Genomic DNA, 17,178 nt, shown 5'->3' on the forward strand with positions numbered 1-17,178 from the left:
TCTCCTGCTGACACTGGGCTCCCCACGGCCTTTCAAAGTGACAGCACCGCATGGAGCCCAGGGTCAGCAGGGGAGTCCACAGCTGATTCCAGGCTCCATGCGGCACTGCTGCTTTGAAATGCTGTGTGCAGCCTAATGTCACAACGATTCAAAGCAGCAGCACTGCACAGAGCCTGCCTGACCCCAGGCTCCATGAGGTGCTGCCACTTTGAAATTGCAAATTGCATCGACTATTCGATTAGTCAATTAATCAAAATTTATCATCCGGAGCTATCAATACCAAGATCGCAAAAGGCATGGAGGAGAAAGGCTACATCAGGGACGCACAGCAATGCTGAGTGAAAATAAAGGAGCTGAGGCAGTTGTACCAAAAGACAAAGGAGGTAAATGGACTAACCCTAACCCTGTCTTGAGCATCCTCTTAAACATGCCACTTCTACAAGCTATCTTTGAGAGGGGAACCCGACCAGCTTCCCTAGCAAGTCTGTAGATTCCTCCCAAGACACTCAGGCCACCTCAGGAAGCAGCGTGGAGGACATCATGGTGATGGAGGAGGAGGAGAATGGTCAGCAGGCGAGTGAGGCAACCTATGTCACTGAGAGCCAAGAACTTTTTATAAACGTGGAGACAATCCCCTCCTCCCAGGATGTCTCATAGTCGGGCACTGATTCAAGGGAGGACATTTCTGGTGAGTTCACAGTATTTATCTTGTAGAAAGTGGGTTAAGACAATCACATGAGATTTATGGCAGCTACTGTGGCCACACATCAGTGGGTCCCCACAACATCTTGTTAACGTATCTGGATATGAGTGGGAATCTGCCCTGCACATCTCGATAAAACTCTTACAAAGAATCCTTCTCATAAGGTTTCTGAGGAGGCCTATCTTATTCTGTCATCCACAGTAGAACACCCTTCCATGCCAAGCCAGCAGTAAATGGTCTGGCGTCACTGTAGCACAAATCATTGCAGCATAAGGTCCAGGTTTCTGGCCACATTCAGTCAGCATCAGTGCTCCATCATTCTGTGTGATTTGGAGAAGACTGTTATTGCACATGCCAACCTGGATGAAGCAGGGGAAGCTGTTATCTGAGGCCCCTGGAATAAACCTCTGTTTGCTCATCCCCAATGAAACCCATGCCCTGCTGCCACGCCTGGAACCTCTCCCCCCCACCCTCTGCCCCACTCCCTCCTGTGGTAAGACAAAGTTGCACTTTCCCAGCAAATGGAGGGTGCCAAACACGTAGGCACCACATGACCTGCCACCACACCCGGACCTCCTACCTTCTTTATGCTCCTGTGGGAAGGGAAAGTTGAGTCTGAACTAGAAAAAGTCCAGAGAAAAGCAATAAAAAGTCCAGAGAAAATCAGCAAAAATATTAAAGGTCTAGAAAACATGACCAGAGGGAAGACTGAAGGAATTGGGTTTGTTTAGTCTGGAAAAGTGAAGACTGAAATGGAACATGATAACAGCTTGCAAGTAACTAAACAGTATTACAAGGAGGGCAAAAAATTATTCTCCTTAACCTCTGAGGATAGGAAAAGCAGCAATGGGTTTAAATTGTAGCAAGGAAGGTTTAGGTTGGACATTAGAAAAAACTTCTTGTCAAGGTGGTCAGCACTCAAACTGTCTAGGGAGGTTATGGAATCTCCATAACTGGAGATTTTTAAAAGTAAGTTAGACCAACATCTGTCTGTCATGAGTGCAGGGGACTGGATTTGATGTACTCCTGAGACTCCTTCCAATACATTCTTTCTATGAATGTCCACTATGTTAAGGCTGCAGTTCATCCACCCCTCACCTCAGCGGTGCAGACACTTCAACAGATTCCTCTTTCAACAGGACTTGGTGTGTTAAGACTGTACCATACATCTGTCTGGGGTGGTCTAAGTATATATAATCTTGCCTCAGTGTGGCTAGGTGGACTACATGACCTCTTTAGGTCTTTTCAAGTCCTAAATTTGTATATTTAAATATATAATGCATATAGAGGTTAGGGAGATAAAGATTGTGGCAAAATGGATGATGAGTATTCCTCCTTTTCAGTCTATTAAACATTTTTTAATACAACCAAAGGTGAATTAACTAGTTTTACTGACAGAAAATGGAATACAATAAAACTCCTATAGTCCGGCATCCAACTGTTCAGCGCTCCTGACCAGCTGATTAAAAAGCCTGCAGCTCAGCACACATGCTGGCTGTAACCAGAGGGAGCATAAGGTTGGGGGAGAGGGGGATAATGTTACAGTATGGAGAAGAGCATTTTGCTTCAGGGAAGGAGAAAGGGGAGGGGAGGAGGAGGAGGATCAAGTTACAGCACTGAGGAGACAGGAAGAAGAAGAGGCAGGGGTAGGTGAGAGGGAGGGAGATTGTGTCCTGGCCAGCTGTTAAGCCCTGCAGCTGTACCGGACCTCCTGATTCTCCGGCAAATCTGATAACCCGGCACCACCTAGGTCCAAAAGGTGCCGGATTATCGGAAGTCTACTGTACTACAGAGAAGCTTCCTTTGTAAAATTAAAGATGCATTTATAATGCATGAAGTTATTTGTATATTAGCATGTATTCTGCTGTGTTTTAAAAAAAATCTTTTCAATCTCTTACAAAGATAAGAGAGTTTCTAAAATAAATTAACTGAACAAAAACAATGCAAGTTCATGATTGCTTACCATACTGATTAGCATCAAAACATGTAAATGGGGATCCAAGAACTTCGACAAAATATCCCATGCTTCTTAGATGCTGGTACATATCCCTGAAGTTTGTGTGAATGTGGTCACCATTCCTAATAAAAATAAAAGTAAACAAAAATAATGGTCAAGAAATGTAAACATCACATGCATAGACCTAAATTACCTTATCCTGTAACGTTCAAAACGTTTCTTATCTTGTAAAAGGGTCAATTTTTATTTTCCTTTCTAAAAAATTACATTTTCAAAAGATGGCTTCTAATTTTCCATGCATAATTAATTCTATGTACAATTCCATGAAATATGTATCATTTGTGAGTGCAGATAACAGAATGCAATGAATTACACAAGTAATACTAAAGGTATTAAGCTGTTAAGGCCTCTTATGAAACACATCTTATGTGTTACACATTACAAAAAGAAAAATTAACACCATATTAAAACCAGCTGCTTTTACCTGCTTCATCTCTTGCCAGCTGGTGTTGCTCTCACCAGCTCTTCTATGGGAAGGAAAGTCAGTAAGGGCACATCTACACAGCAGGGCTTAACTCAAAATAAGCTACATAAATTGAGCTATGTCAATCGCGTAGCTTCTTTCAAAATTGAACACTCTCACTCCAACTTCCCTTACTCCTTGTACAACGAGATTTACAGGAGTCGAAGTAAGAAATCCTCCAGCTTGAAAGTATTTCAATACTATTTTGAAATAACTGCCTGCTGTGTAGACACAGACTAAGTTATTTCAAAATAACACTCGTTTTTTCAAAATAATGTTGCTGTGTAAATGCACCTTAAGTGAGAATGACTTTGGAGAACTGTTGAAACCAGTGGAAGCAGCTCATGGCAATTTGCCAGGAGCCACACTAGGGAGAAAAGAGTATTCCTGTTCCCTGCTATTCAGATGATGAATCCAACACCCTCTAAACTGGCTTCCATTGCTTTATGACTGTATGCTCCCTCCCACACAGTGCCTACAGTCCTTGCCTCCATCTAAGTCAGATTCTGGAGTAGGTTAACCCTTTTGGCATGAACATTAATTCCTTCAGAAGTGGGACTAATATGTAGACATTTCTCAAAAAGCAGGGAACCTACTCTGGTATCTCTCAGGTTGCTTTGATATGAGCTAACACGAGTCAATAATGTGTTCTGTAGTTCCCTACAACAAAGTGGATGGAGGAGCAGAGAAAATGCTATATTCAATCTGTAAACTAAACTAAACTACTGAGTTTTTTTAAAATGAATCTTCAGCTGTACTTTTCTATAATGAATCTAGCTAAATTTGTAAAGGTGTTTTGTTTTTTAAATGAGAGAAAAACACTTTAAAAAGATGAAGCCTTTCAATGCATTTCACTCTTTGCAGCTGTTAAACTTTTGTTCAGAAGTCAAGGAAACAATTTAAGCAAGTTCTTAATAAATCACAGATATATCTCAAGAATTCCATCCAGAAACTACATTGCTTTTAGAGACGTTAAAATGCATGTAATTAAATAACTGCGTAACCACTGAAAAATTCAACCAATTCAGGTTTACACGTACGGTGGCAATCAGTTCCCCAGGAAACTGCATGCCGGGAGCCGGCTTTTAGATGGCTCCCCATGTGTACCGGGAGCCTACATGTACCACGAACATTAACCTTTGTTAATAGCTCCATAGGAGCCATTAACTGTTTACAATGTTACACTTTCACATCCCTAATTGCTTTCCATTAAATAATTAGAAAATTCCCCATGTAATATTGGAAGTGGGATTGTCCTCTCTAGACAATAATGGTTATAACAAACCTTTGGGATCCACACCATTTGGTCATTATAGCCAGGGGAGTGTTATGGGGAAAAAGCCCTGCTCTCCGTGTATGGCGGGGAACAGGGGGAATAAGGGTCAGTGGGGAACACCGGACACTTCAAATCCTGCAGCAGAGCAGAGTGCTCCTCTGGCTCTGGGTCTCGGCCAGAGTGTTCTTTGGGTGGCTGGGGCAACAGCAGATGGGCAGATCGAGCTGTCTGCCTCCCATATCTTTGTGGTCAGAAGAGTTAGCAGCTTCCTGCCCCAGTGGGTGGGACTGGTGAGATCTGGGGGCAGATTCGTTATAGCCCAACGTTCACTATTATGAAGAGTGTTTCAGCAAGGTTTACATACAGTGAAAGAGTAGACCCGAAGAATTTCTTAGCATTTCTCAAATAAAACTGAAGAAACACACCAGTCCAAAGGATCATTCTTCATCCTCAAATTATCCCTGGGGAAGTATCCTGGTGGATAACGAAGATTGTGATATTGATCCCAAAGGATTCGCTTACTACGAGGAGGGGTAGGAATAATCTTTACTTTTACTGGGAGCTTCACAATAGAAGTCTGTTCTGCACCACTTTTATACTGGAAGAGAAAACAAAACAAAAATAATGAAAGTCTTCTCTCAAAAGAGTATTTGCAATTTCACTTAGGATTACATCAAGCTCTAAAAATACTGAGGAATTATTTTTGATTTTTATTTGCCATGTTTACCCACTAATCTAGGAACAGTTTCCCAGCGCCAGTAATGAATGTTCAGAGATGAAAGCATAACTCAACAAGTACCCAAGTACTGTAACTAGGGATATTAAAAAGCATGTTTTTTTGTAACCATGTAACTACTAACATTTTTCACTGGTTATACATTGACACATGGCTGGGGGCAGCTCCATGGGAGCAGATACGCATGGGCTGCACGTACCAGCTCCTGTGGAGCAGCCTGCCTCACTCCTGCACTGCTGTCTCTGGAATTTCACTTAGATAGTCCAGGGTGGTGGGGGGCAGGTTGGTCTGTGGGAGCCCGTACATGCGGGAAGCTGGCTCCCAACTACCCCACCCCCTGCACTGCTGCCTCTGTATCAGCATGGGTATTTCGTATAACTGTGAAAGTTAACCAATGAGCCTAAACCATATAAATGTGTATACCAACAACCCCAACTACACAAAACATTTGTATAGTTAGCAGTTTACATTTATGTTCAGAATTTAAAATCTTCCTACAGCGTCTACGCTCCCATAGCCTCCAGCGGAGAGCTTAATTCGAACTAGGTAAACCTCATTTTACGAGGACTAACGCCTAGTTTGAATTAGCTAGTTCGAATAAAGGGCTGTGTAGCCACTTAATTCAAACTAGTGGGAGGCTAGCCCTCCCCAGCTTTCCCTGGTGGCCACTCTGGGCACCACCAGGGAAACTCGTCTGCCCCCTCCCGGCCCCGGAGCCCTTAAAGGGGCACGGGCTGGCTACGGTGCCCATGCCAGGTGCAAGCCTGCCAGCACTCAGCCAGCAGACCCTGCACCTGGCACGGCTCGAGCCAGCCACCTGCTGCCACCCAGCCCTCCGCCTCTTCCCGGGACCAGGCTGGCGGCTCCCGGGAACCTGCCCAGGTCCGCAAGAGGCGGGCGCCCGCCTGGTCTAATGCGGAGATCGTGGACCTCATCCACGACCTCCGCACTAGGCACAGGAAAGTGTCCATCTAGGGCAGGATAGCTGCCAGCCTGGCCACCCAGGAGCAGGTGTGCATGAAAATCAAGGTGGTCCACTGAGACCGCTGACCCTGAGCCCTGAGCTTAGAATGGCCGTACACCGGGTCAGACCAAAGGTCCATCTAGCCCAGTAGCCTATCTGTCAACAGCGGCCAACACTAGGGACCCTGGAGGGGATGGACCGAAGACAATGACCAAGCCATTTGTCTCGTGCCATCCATCTCCAGCCTTCCACAAACAGAGGCCAGGGACACCATTTCTACCCCCTGGCTAATACCACTCCATGGACCCAACCTCCATGACTTTATCTCACTTCTCTTTAAACTCTGTTCTAGTTCTAGCCTTCACAGCCTCCTGCAGCAAGGAGTTCCACAGGTTGACTATTTGCTTTGTGAAGAAGAACTTTCTGTTATTAGTTTGAAGCCTGCTACCCATTCATTGCATTTGGTGTCCTCTAGTCCTTCTATTATGGGAACTAATGAAGAACTTTTCTTTATGCACCCTCTCCACACCACTCATGCTTTTATAGACCTCTATCATATCCCCCCTCAGTCTCCTCTTTTCTAAGCTGAAAAGTCCCTGTCTCTTTAGCCTCTCTTCATATGGGACCTGTTCCAAACCCCTGATCATTTTAGTTGCCCTCCCCTCTCCCACCCTCTCTCTTGCCCTCTCCCACCTCCTTTTCCCAGTCTCTCCGAGTTTTGTTCAATAAAGAGAGTTTCTATTTTTGAATACACGTGTCCTTTATTTTGTACATCAGGAAGGGGGCCTAGGGAGGGGTAAGTGGAAGGAGGTGAGGGAGGAATGGGGTACGAGCCCCCAATGGGGAGGACTGGGGTGGCTCTGCAGGCTTCTCAGGGTGGAAGCTCTCCTGAAGCCTCTTGATTAACCCTCCCCTCCCCCCTCCCGGATGGCAGCCTGCGGCAAGCGCAGCCAAGCTGATGGCCAAGTGCTGTGATGTGCCGAGTGTGGGCACTCAGAGCACTCCAAGCCAGGAATGCTTTGCAAGCGGGGAACCCCTGAGAACTGTCTGTCCAGGGTGGGGGTCGGGTCTCTTTAAGCACAGCCCTCAGCTAGCCTGAGGCAGAAGCTCCACGCTCTAAGTCCTAATCTGATGCCCTGCCGGCACTGCTTCCGGCCATCCTTAACCTCAGTTCAGGGTCCACTCACTGTGGACATGCTAGTTCGAATTAGCAAAACGCTAATTCGAACTAATTTTTTAGTCTAGATGCACTAGTTTGAATTAGCTTAGTTCGAATTAACTAATTCGAATTAAGTTAGTTCGAATTAGCGCTGTAGTGTAGACATACCCTAAAAGGCTGCAGCCAGAGATGAATGGGCAGGACCTTTGGGAAGCAGAATCTGCCTACGCCAGTTGCCAGGTGGCTTTGCTAGTCTCTGAACAATGTCCAGGGCAGGGAGTGACTCAACCCAGGACCTGAGCACCGTTCCGGATCAGCCTTCCGCAGGGACTGGGGCTGTGCCACCACAGCTCGGAGGGGAGACCCCAGGTAGAGGCTTGGGGTGGCTGGACCTGGGGATACTGGGAGCCTGGTAACTGAGAAGAGATACTGGCTGCACACCATGCCTGCTCTGGTGGCCCTCTGCTCGGGAGAAGCAACCACTGTGCCATGTCCCCCCTTCTGGCAGCTACCCACGGTGCACAACCGCGTGTGTGAGGCAGGCTGAACTCTGGCTCACTAGAGAGAGGCCGCAAGGCAGTGCTCCTTCCAAGCAGGGGCTCTCTGTCCCCCCGACCCAGGGGGCTGCTTCAGCTGGTGCGAGGCCTGGGGTGCAGCCCACTCGTGCTGGGATTGGAGGCAGGCTCCGTGTCCCTGGCTGCCCACTGCCTCATCCTCCGCTGCGCCCCGAGTGTCTACACCAGTGCCGATCCACCCTTGGTGGAAACTGCTGCTGCAGTACAGCAGCCCCTGAGGCACCACAGAGAGGAGGCCAGCAGTGTTCAGAGCAGCTGGCAACACAGCCAAGCGTGGGCAGGCTAGCTGGGGTGGGGGGCAGACTGCCTCTGCATGGTGGTGCCCAGAGAGCCGCCCCTCCCCACCCCACAGCATGGGTTCCCGGCCTTCTTTCCATCCTCCATGTGTGTCCTCAGCTCCTCTCCTGTCCCCTCACAGACACCCATCCCCCTTCTCAACCTGGTATCCAAAGGAACCAGCACTCTCTGATTCTCCCTCCAGCCTCTTTCTCTGCTTCCTTTTCATTTCCTCTGCCCACAGACATCCCCCTTTCCCGCTTCATAGCGCCCAACAATGGCACTTTTGCTGCCCCTTCTCTCCAGGGATCCAGTTGTCACAGCACCCGGAGCTGCCCCCCCAAGAAATTCCTGCATACAGGCCTGGTGCCATTTCTTTGCTAGTTTGGTTGCCTGCTCATGGGGGGGGGGGGGGGAGGGAGGCGGAGCATGGCCAGGGTGTGTGTAGGGAGGGAGGAAAGGGAATAAGGGTGTATGTGGGGATGGGGAGGGGGTTAGGGAGGATGGTGAAAGAAGGAATGGAGGCAGGAAAAAGGGGGTGTAAGAATGAAGGATGGAGGCGGGGCAAGGGATGAAAGGAGGGGATGGGCGGTGGGCGATGGACGACTTAATTGACAGGTGGGGGAGGAGTGAGAAGGGTTTGGGCGGGGGGACGGGCTGGCAATTGAAGGGAACGAGTGGGTCGGATGGGTCAAGAGCGTTCAAGTAGAGGGGTCTGTTCAGGAGTGTGGTGGGTGGGAGTGAAGAAGGATACAAGTGACTTGGGGCCATGGAGAGTGCAGTGCAAGATTAATAGATTCTCTGGTTGTGAAGTGGCCAGCAAGTGAGGGGTTGGCGAGTATAGCAAGCAGGGGGCGCAGCCCCCTAGTATATTTAAAAAGCTTGAATGCTTAAAGCAGATGTAGCATTGAAGACTCTAGAAGAAAAAAAAAACTTAAAAAACAACAGATAGTCTAGTAGCACTTTAAAGGCTAACAAAACATGTAGATGGTGTTGTGACGACGCGTCGGGGTTTTCCCATCTCCTGCACCCCGAAATGGCATGAACAGACTTCGCCAGCCAGTAGAATGGAGGTTGTTTATTGTTCCTCCACCACAGCGCAGCACAGATGTAATCTGGTTACAGGAACTGGGGCTAAGAGGCCTCAGTGCCCCCCTTGAGATAGGGGAGTCCCAGCCCCCCTCCCTAGCTCCTTCTTCCCTGCCTTCCAGCCAGGAACTAACTTCCCCTCTTCCAGCCCTGACCACAGCCAGGGCAGCATTCCACCTCCCTTTGTTTCTCCCCATGGGGGGCCGCAGGTCAGACAGGTTTTTGAGTCACCTTTGCATAATGAGGTTTTCCCTGCTGGGTCTTGCTCCGGACAGCAGAGGTCACCACAGCCCAGCAAGTACCCCCACTACGTCACAGGTGTCATGAGCTTTCGTGGGCACAACCCACTTCTTCAGGGTTTTTTAAGTTTTTCCTGTTACAGACTAACTTGGCTACCCCTCTGAAGTTTTTAAGACTTTAGAAGGATCTTCAAAACAATGAGAGTTCATTTGGAGAGAAAAATAATTCTAATTCATTCTCAGTCTATGAGAATATCCTACATTTCATGAGTTTACTTACAGTTTATATTACCCTTTCATCTCTCTATGAACTTGGCCATGTGAATGGGGTTTTGGTTTGTTTCTTTGTTTGAGTGCATTAATTTCATTTTATATCATGCCCTCAACTTTTAGATTTCCTGCTGCAACTACTAAACCCTGTTCCCAAATTCAACTACGCCCAAGATTATAAACCTAAACTAGGGGGTGGGGAACCTTTTTTGGGTTGGGGCTGGTGACCCACACAAAATTAAAAAAATCAGTCTGGGGCCACATACAAGTGAGAACCCAATAAAAAAAAACCTCACTGTCGTGGCCCCCGACTGAGAAGGAGAAAGACACTCCCCACATTTCCCTTGCACACCAGAGCCTAGTGGGGCCCAGGCTTGTAGAGTTTGTGTGCTCCAGTTCCGTAGTAGGGGCAGGCTCCCCAAAGCTGGGGGAGAAACCCTGAGCCTCAGGGCTGGATCAAGGTAAGCCAGAGACTGCATCTGGCTGCTGGGCCTGAGGTTCCCCACCCCTGAAACCAACCATGTAGAGGAATAGTAATTTATCATTACATGATAAAACACTGAAATGATAGAAACTTACTTCATTTTCTGCAGGGGACAATACTGTGATCATGACATGACCTTGAGCAATTCCTTCCCAAGATGCTGCTTTCTTTGCTACAGAGATAGAAATTGCTAAGTATCCTGACCAAGGCCATAACACCGGGGAATAGGAGAAAGCCACTTCAATATTATCTCCATTCTGTGGTAAGTAGGGCTGCCAGTCAGGCTACAGAGTAGAAAATAAAAAGTACTGGTAATTTCTTTAAAATGTTGATGAAGGAATATTTGTTGTCCCAAATAATCTACTGAATTTTATATACCCTGCTTAAAAAGAAAAAACATTCATGTTGTGCTCAGCTACAAAACAGAAACTCTGCACTGTCCACACAATTATATATACTTGGATTAGGTGTTAGTGCCAGCTCAGGATGTTGGAAAAGGACTACAATATGCATCAATGCTCTTTAAGATTTAATCTGGAACAGTGCATTACTGATCTGTCCAAGGACTAATCATTGTCATTCATAATGACAATAAAAACAGTCACTGTGCCAGGGAAAGAGTCTATGGTTGATTACCACCTGGTAATTAAGTCATTCACTTAATATGTGGGAAACCCAAGCTCAAGTCCCAGTCCTGTGGAAAAGTGGAACTGCTTCAGCAGAAGAGGTTCAGCTCAGTGGTTAGGATGCTCTCCTGCAATGTGGGGAGACTCAAGTTCAAATAGTTTTTCCCCAGAAGAAGGGAGCAAGCAAATGGGGACTGAACTCAGGATTCCGACATCCTAGGTGAAAGCTCTAAGCACTGGGTTAAAGCTGATAAGGAACCGACCACTTCGTCCTCTGGCCATTTTGCAACTCCAGTCCTTTTTGTCAAAATTACCCAAACTGAAACAAAATCTTTTAAGTAGGTTTGAAAAATGTTTTAACCCAACTCAATGTTTTTTGAATTGCTGGAAAAAAATTGTTTTAAATTTGAACCAAAACAAAACATGTTTTGAGTTTTTAGAACTACCAACAATTCAAAAATCCAATATTTATATAACTCTAAATGTACAGTGTTTATTGTGCCAAATTAAAAGAGTAGGCACAAAGTATTACCCTCTCACAAGTGAAAAAAAAATTTATAACTGAAATAAGGGTTAATAAGGGTTAGCAGTTGCTCTTCAATGTGACACACTATTGTTCCAAGTCATGGCAATTTATGTCTTACCTTGTCTACAATTTTCCCAGTGACACCCATGCCATTCAGGATGGTAATATTAACAATAGTTGGCATTCCTCCATAGTAAATAGGTTGGGAGCAATAGGGCCACATGTAGGGGCATTCTGTCAAGTCAATGTAGCTCGGACTCAAACTGAAAAAAAATTACACACACAGTAAATGAAAGAAGCACCCACAACACAATCATGTTAAAAAGTCAGAGGTAAAATTAGCAAGCTATAGTCACTCTCACAGCTCTGATCTTTCTTCCCAGTGAGACCGAGACTTTAAAACCATGATTAGATTAAAAATATAACATGATAAAGTTTTATGTCAGGGATGGTCTGGTAATACTTAATCCAGTTACATCATGGGGATGCTATTGATAATCTTTGAAGTCCCTTCCAGTCCTATATTTCTATGTGAAATAAAGTAATTCTTATTTTTAGAATGAAAACACTTTGGCTAACTGAAATTAGACTGCTTCTTTATTTAATTGCTGTATTCACAATACCTTGTTAACATACTGCTAAATTTTCCACTGGACATGGAGGGGATTAAACTAAAAGAAAACGTAGAAGCCTTCATAATAGATTCCTACCCCTATTCTTTTTTAATTTTAAGCAACATGATAGCTTCTGACAAGCACCTTTTCTTTTCCATTTGAATTATGCAACCTATATGCAAGTTCTCTTTACCAAGTAAGCATGCAGACTGCTCAGCTGAGCAAACTGTGACACTCTCTTTTGAAATAAATATTCAAAATGGAATTAACATAGATATGGGAAAGTCAGTGGATGTGATATATCTTGACTTTAGAAAAACTTTTGATATGGTCTCCCACAATATTCTTGCCAGAAAGTTAAGGGAGTATGGATTGGATAAATGGACAGTAAGATGGACAGAAAGCTGGCTAGAATGTCGGGCCCAACGGGTAGTGGCTCAATGTCAGGTTGGTGGTTGGTTTCTAGTGGAGTGCCCCAAGGATCAGTTCTAGGACAGGTTTTGTTCAACATCTTTATTAATGACCTGGAGGAGGGGGATTACACCCTCAGCAAATTTGCAGATGACACTAAGTTAGGGAGGAGAGGTAGATACGCTGGAGGGCAGGGATAGGGTCCAGAGTGACCTAGACAGATTAGAGGATTGGGCCACAAGAAAGCTGATGAGGTTCAATAAGTACAAGTGTAGAGTCCTGCACTTGGGACGGAAGAATCCCAAGCATTGATACAGGCTGGGGGCCACTGGCTAAAAAGCAGTTCTGTAGAAATGGACCTGGGGGCTACAGGGGATGAGAAGCTGGATATGAGTGAACAGTGTGCCCTTGTAGCCAAGAAAGCTAATGGCATATTAGGCTTCATTAGGAGGAGCATTGCCAGCATTGGAGAGGGCTCAGCGGAGGGCAACCAAATGATTAGGGAGCTAGAGCATATGACCTATGAGGAGAGACTGAGGGATTTGGGTTTGTTTAGTCTGCAGAAGAGAAGAGTGAGGGGGGATTTGATAGCAGCCGTCAACTTCCTGAAGGGAAGTTCCAAGGAGGATGGAGAAAGGCTGTTCTCAGTAGTGACGGATGGCAGAACAAGGAGCAATGGTCTCAACTTACAGTGGGGGAGGTCTAGGTTGGATATTAGGAAAAAATATTTCACTAGGAGGATGGTGAAATACTGGAATGGATTACTTAGGGAGGTGGTGGAATCTCCATTCCTAGAGGTTTTTAAGTCTCAGCTTGGCAAAGCCCTGGCTGGGTTGATTTACTTGGGATTGGTCCTGCCTTGGGTAGGGGGCTGGACTTGATGACTTCCTGAGGTCTCTTCCAGTTCTATGATTCTATCGATAAACAAAAGATTATTAATTAACACTCACCTGGCCTGTGGCTTATAGCTATTGAGGATCTGGTAGGCTCTAAGAAGATCCAATTTCCCATGTCCTTGCTCAAACATGTTAACTCCAGGAAGCCTACGTGCTGATGCAATCAATGCCTGCTTCATACTAGCTGGATTCACCATTTCACGCTTCTGAACTGTACTAAAAATAACAAATGTTTATAAGATTATATTTAGTAAGCATTGTTCTTGTCTCTGGTTAGGTACAGAATGAGAATTAAGACTAAACTCCAAAGTCAACTCAGCTATATTGCTCAGGCATGTGAAAAATTCACACTGCTAAGCAAAATAGTTAAGCCAACCTAACTCCCAGTGTAGATAGCACTAAGTTGACAGAAGAATTCTGCTGTGGACCTAACAACCACTTCTCAGATTTTACTATGCAAAAAGGAAAACCCCTCCTGTCGGCAGCGAGTGTCTATAACTGTGCTACTGTAGGATTCCAAATGTATACAAGGCCTAAACCTATTCTAACCCATTCAATTTAAGCGAAATATAATTGATATGAATATGTTTATATGCATATGGTTAAAACTACAGAGTAGCTCTTAAATGACTTTTCAGTTAAAATGCTTAAAATGAAAATGGTAAATTTTTCCATATACTGTTCCTGAAAATATATTATTTTTCCATCTCTATAACACAATATGCTTAATTGTCAACAATATTTTCAACCCCAGATATATTATATTTCATGTCAGAAGTATACTTGAAACTGAAAATATCTAGCCCCATTTTCTGGAAATCTAAATATTTATATATATTTCTCCTTAATACATACCTATTTCTTTTTAAGGAAAACAGGAGCAAAAATATACAATTGCATTTATATTCAAGAAATGTACAGACTACTTATATATGTGAAGAGTTAAGTTTGGGGTATGAGAATTTTTAAGTATTATTGGACATTCTTAAACTATTGCAAGATACTCTGGAACTACTGTAATATTACTGCAAATTAAATGTATGGAATGAAAAATCCTCTTTTCAAAACAACTCTTTAGCGCTTAGCAGAACACTTCAGAAGTTGTATAAAGATACAATCAACATGCCCACCCCAACCACACATATATAAAATGTATGGTATTTAGGCACCTGCTGTATGCAAAAAATGCAAACATATCTCGGTCCTACCAGAACAAATGGAAGAGTAAAGTCTGGTGACTGACACAAGCTATTAAAAAGTATGGCAAAAATGGATAAACATAAAATATTTATTTAAATCTTGTATCTCTAAATATTAGGCCCAATATCCTTCAAGCTAAACTATTATAAATTAATATCTGAAAAACTGTGTTCATTGTTCTTCAAAGAGTTTTCATAAGTGTAGAAACAAATTTTTAATTGGTAGGTTGTTTTGAAGTCAATGTATAGATCTTGTTAATCAAATGCATTTGAGATATATGTTGATTTAATTATTACCTTACTAGCAAAGTGACAGCACCTGCCACTACAGGAGAGGCAACACTTGTCCCAGAGAGGGAGCGGCATCCACCCTTCACACCAGAACCTCGCACTCCAGAGCCGTAAGTAACAATGTCGGGCTTCACTCTACCATAACCGCCTGGCAGTTCCTATGAATTAATTTTTAAGAAGGTTAATGTTCATATCAACATATCATTTACTGATGCTAGCTTATGTCAGAGACAAGATACAAGAGAGCAGGTCTGATCCGGTCTGGCAAGTCCTATGTAATTAAAACTATTCGGTATAAGTTAATTCATATAGATTTTTCACTTTTTTTTAAAGTAGAAAAAAATTAAATTGAGAAAATTTTAGACTTCTTCAGACAGGTTTAAATCATAAGTCTTAAATCAGTAATATGCAAGATACAGGAGGTAATTAATCCACTTTATTCAATCATGGTGAGGCTTCAGCTAGGGTACTGTCCCTGATTCTGGGAGTCACTCTTTAGGAAAGAGATGGACAAACCAGAGATTCCAGAGAAAAGCAGCAAAAATGATAAAAAGTTTAGAAAGCATGATGTGTGAGGAAAGTTTTAAAAAAACTAGACCTATTTAGGCCTGGTCTACACTAGGGCTATGTCTAGACTGCAAGCTTCTTTTGGAAGAAGCTTTTCCAGAAGAGATCTGAAAAATCTTCTTCCGAAAGAGAGTGTCCACACTGCCAAAACACATCGAAAAAGCAATCTGCATCTGACAGTTAGTGTCCACACTGAAAGAACACTATCTCGCATGTAAGTTGTGATTACTATTGGCCACCAGGGCACCTGTGCTTTTTCCTCTATCCTCTTCTATCGAAAGAACTCCCTCTTCCCTATCTACACACGCCTTTTTCCGAAGGAGCTCTTCCGGAAAAGGCGTTCTTCCTTATAGAAAGAGGTTTACCAATGTCAGAAAAAACCCTCTGTTCTTTCAATTTTTTTTTCAAAAGAACGCTACTGCAGTGTGGACATGAGATTTTTTTCAGAAAAACGGCCATTTTTCCAAAAAAAAATTCTGTAGCGTAGATATACATCAAATTTAGTCACATAAGGTTGATTTTCTAAACAATGCATCCAGGCTACCAAACCTGTTGCATTGACATTAAGGACTGCTAAACTCAATGTTGGTTACTCCTGATTTCATGAGAAGTAAAGTTATTCCCCACCTTGCATTGTTGAAGTTTACGGTAGTGTAGACACAGTGTTGGCGAAAGATGAGGCTATTAGCCTCTAGTAGACATGCTACATTGCCCTGTTCTGACCAGAACTTGTGCCTCTACTGCTCTCCACGTGAGCAGGAAAAGCCCTGGGAAAATTTTAATTTCATTTCCCACATGGCCAGTGCTGCAAGCATATCTCAAAAACACATTCAACCACCATTCTGCACTTGCTCACCCTGCAGTTCAGAAGTCACCACCTAGTAGATCGGGATCTACCAGTAGATCTTGTAGCTTCTGACAGGTGATCCTGACTGGTTTGACCAGGAAGCTATCAAGTGCTGGTGATTCAGTTGCCCCTTCACCCACTGTCATGCTGCTCCTGCCCTCTGCCCTCCCTGGGAGCCTCTTGCTTGCTGTGCACGGTGTGGGAGGGAGAAAAGGAGGGGCGCTGATGTCAAGATGTCCCCCCTCTCCCCACTCCTGTACCCTGTCTCCACACAGAGAGAAGGGGATGGAGGGAGCTTGACAATGCAAATCTCTGTCACTCACACACACTGTGTGTGTCTGTCATTCTTACAAACACACACTGTCCTTCCCTTTGATCTCCTGACCCAACATGTTCATGGGGGGTTAACTACTTCTACTGCTCCCCAGTGGGTTAGTTTTGGGTTTTGACTGGTCTGGCTGTCCAGGTGCTCCCAGGGTGGGGCTTGAGCCCACCACCCTGTGCTCCCCAGGCAAATGCCCTATCCCCAGGTCCACACCAGAGCCCAGCCTACCCCCCCTCCATGTAGTCCCTTATCCTGCCACCAGCTCCACCCCAGAGCAACTGGTGTTGGCAGCCCTCCCCTGGAAAATGCTGTATCCCCTAGTCCGTTCAAGGACCCACACCACTCCCCTAACTTCAGAGGGACCCTTGTCCTGTGTACGCAGTCTGGTCTCTCCTAGGGTGGGGATAGGACTTGAAGCAACCACCCTGTGCTTCCCAAGTGAGTGCCTTATCTCTAAGCCATTCCAGAACCCACCTCACCTCCCTACACCTTCAAGGTGTGTCCCTTATCCTGCCTTCCTAATGCAGAAGTCAGCTCCACCCCTGGGGCAACTGGTGTTGGCTACCAAGGTGCTGCCTGAATGGGGGTCGGAGGGCACTTGAGTCCACCACCCTGTGGTCCAGTC

General features: G+C 44.8%; 1 protein-coding gene across 1 annotated transcript in view; it reads right to left on the bottom strand.

Annotated features, from left to right (window-relative positions):
- MBTPS1 (membrane bound transcription factor peptidase, site 1) overlaps nt 1-17,178 on the bottom strand; it is an 88,109-nt gene that overhangs the window by 35,927 nt on the left and 35,004 nt on the right. The window contains exons 10-15 of the mRNA XM_075940324.2: nt 14,821-14,972; nt 13,379-13,540; nt 11,522-11,666; nt 10,347-10,535; nt 4,885-5,057; nt 2,667-2,782 (exon numbers count right to left, since the gene is read on the bottom strand). Of these exons, the coding sequence (XP_075796439.1) occupies nt 2,667-2,782; nt 4,885-5,057; nt 10,347-10,535; nt 11,522-11,666; nt 13,379-13,540; nt 14,821-14,972 (937 nt within the window). The remainder of the gene's footprint in view (nt 1-2,666; nt 2,783-4,884; nt 5,058-10,346; nt 10,536-11,521; nt 11,667-13,378; nt 13,541-14,820; nt 14,973-17,178) is intronic.

This window comes from Pelodiscus sinensis, chromosome 12, assembly GCF_052426305.1.
Source record: "Pelodiscus sinensis isolate ZL-2025 chromosome 12, ASM5242630v1, whole genome shotgun sequence".
NCBI lineage: Eukaryota > Metazoa > Chordata > Testudines > Trionychidae > Pelodiscus > Pelodiscus sinensis.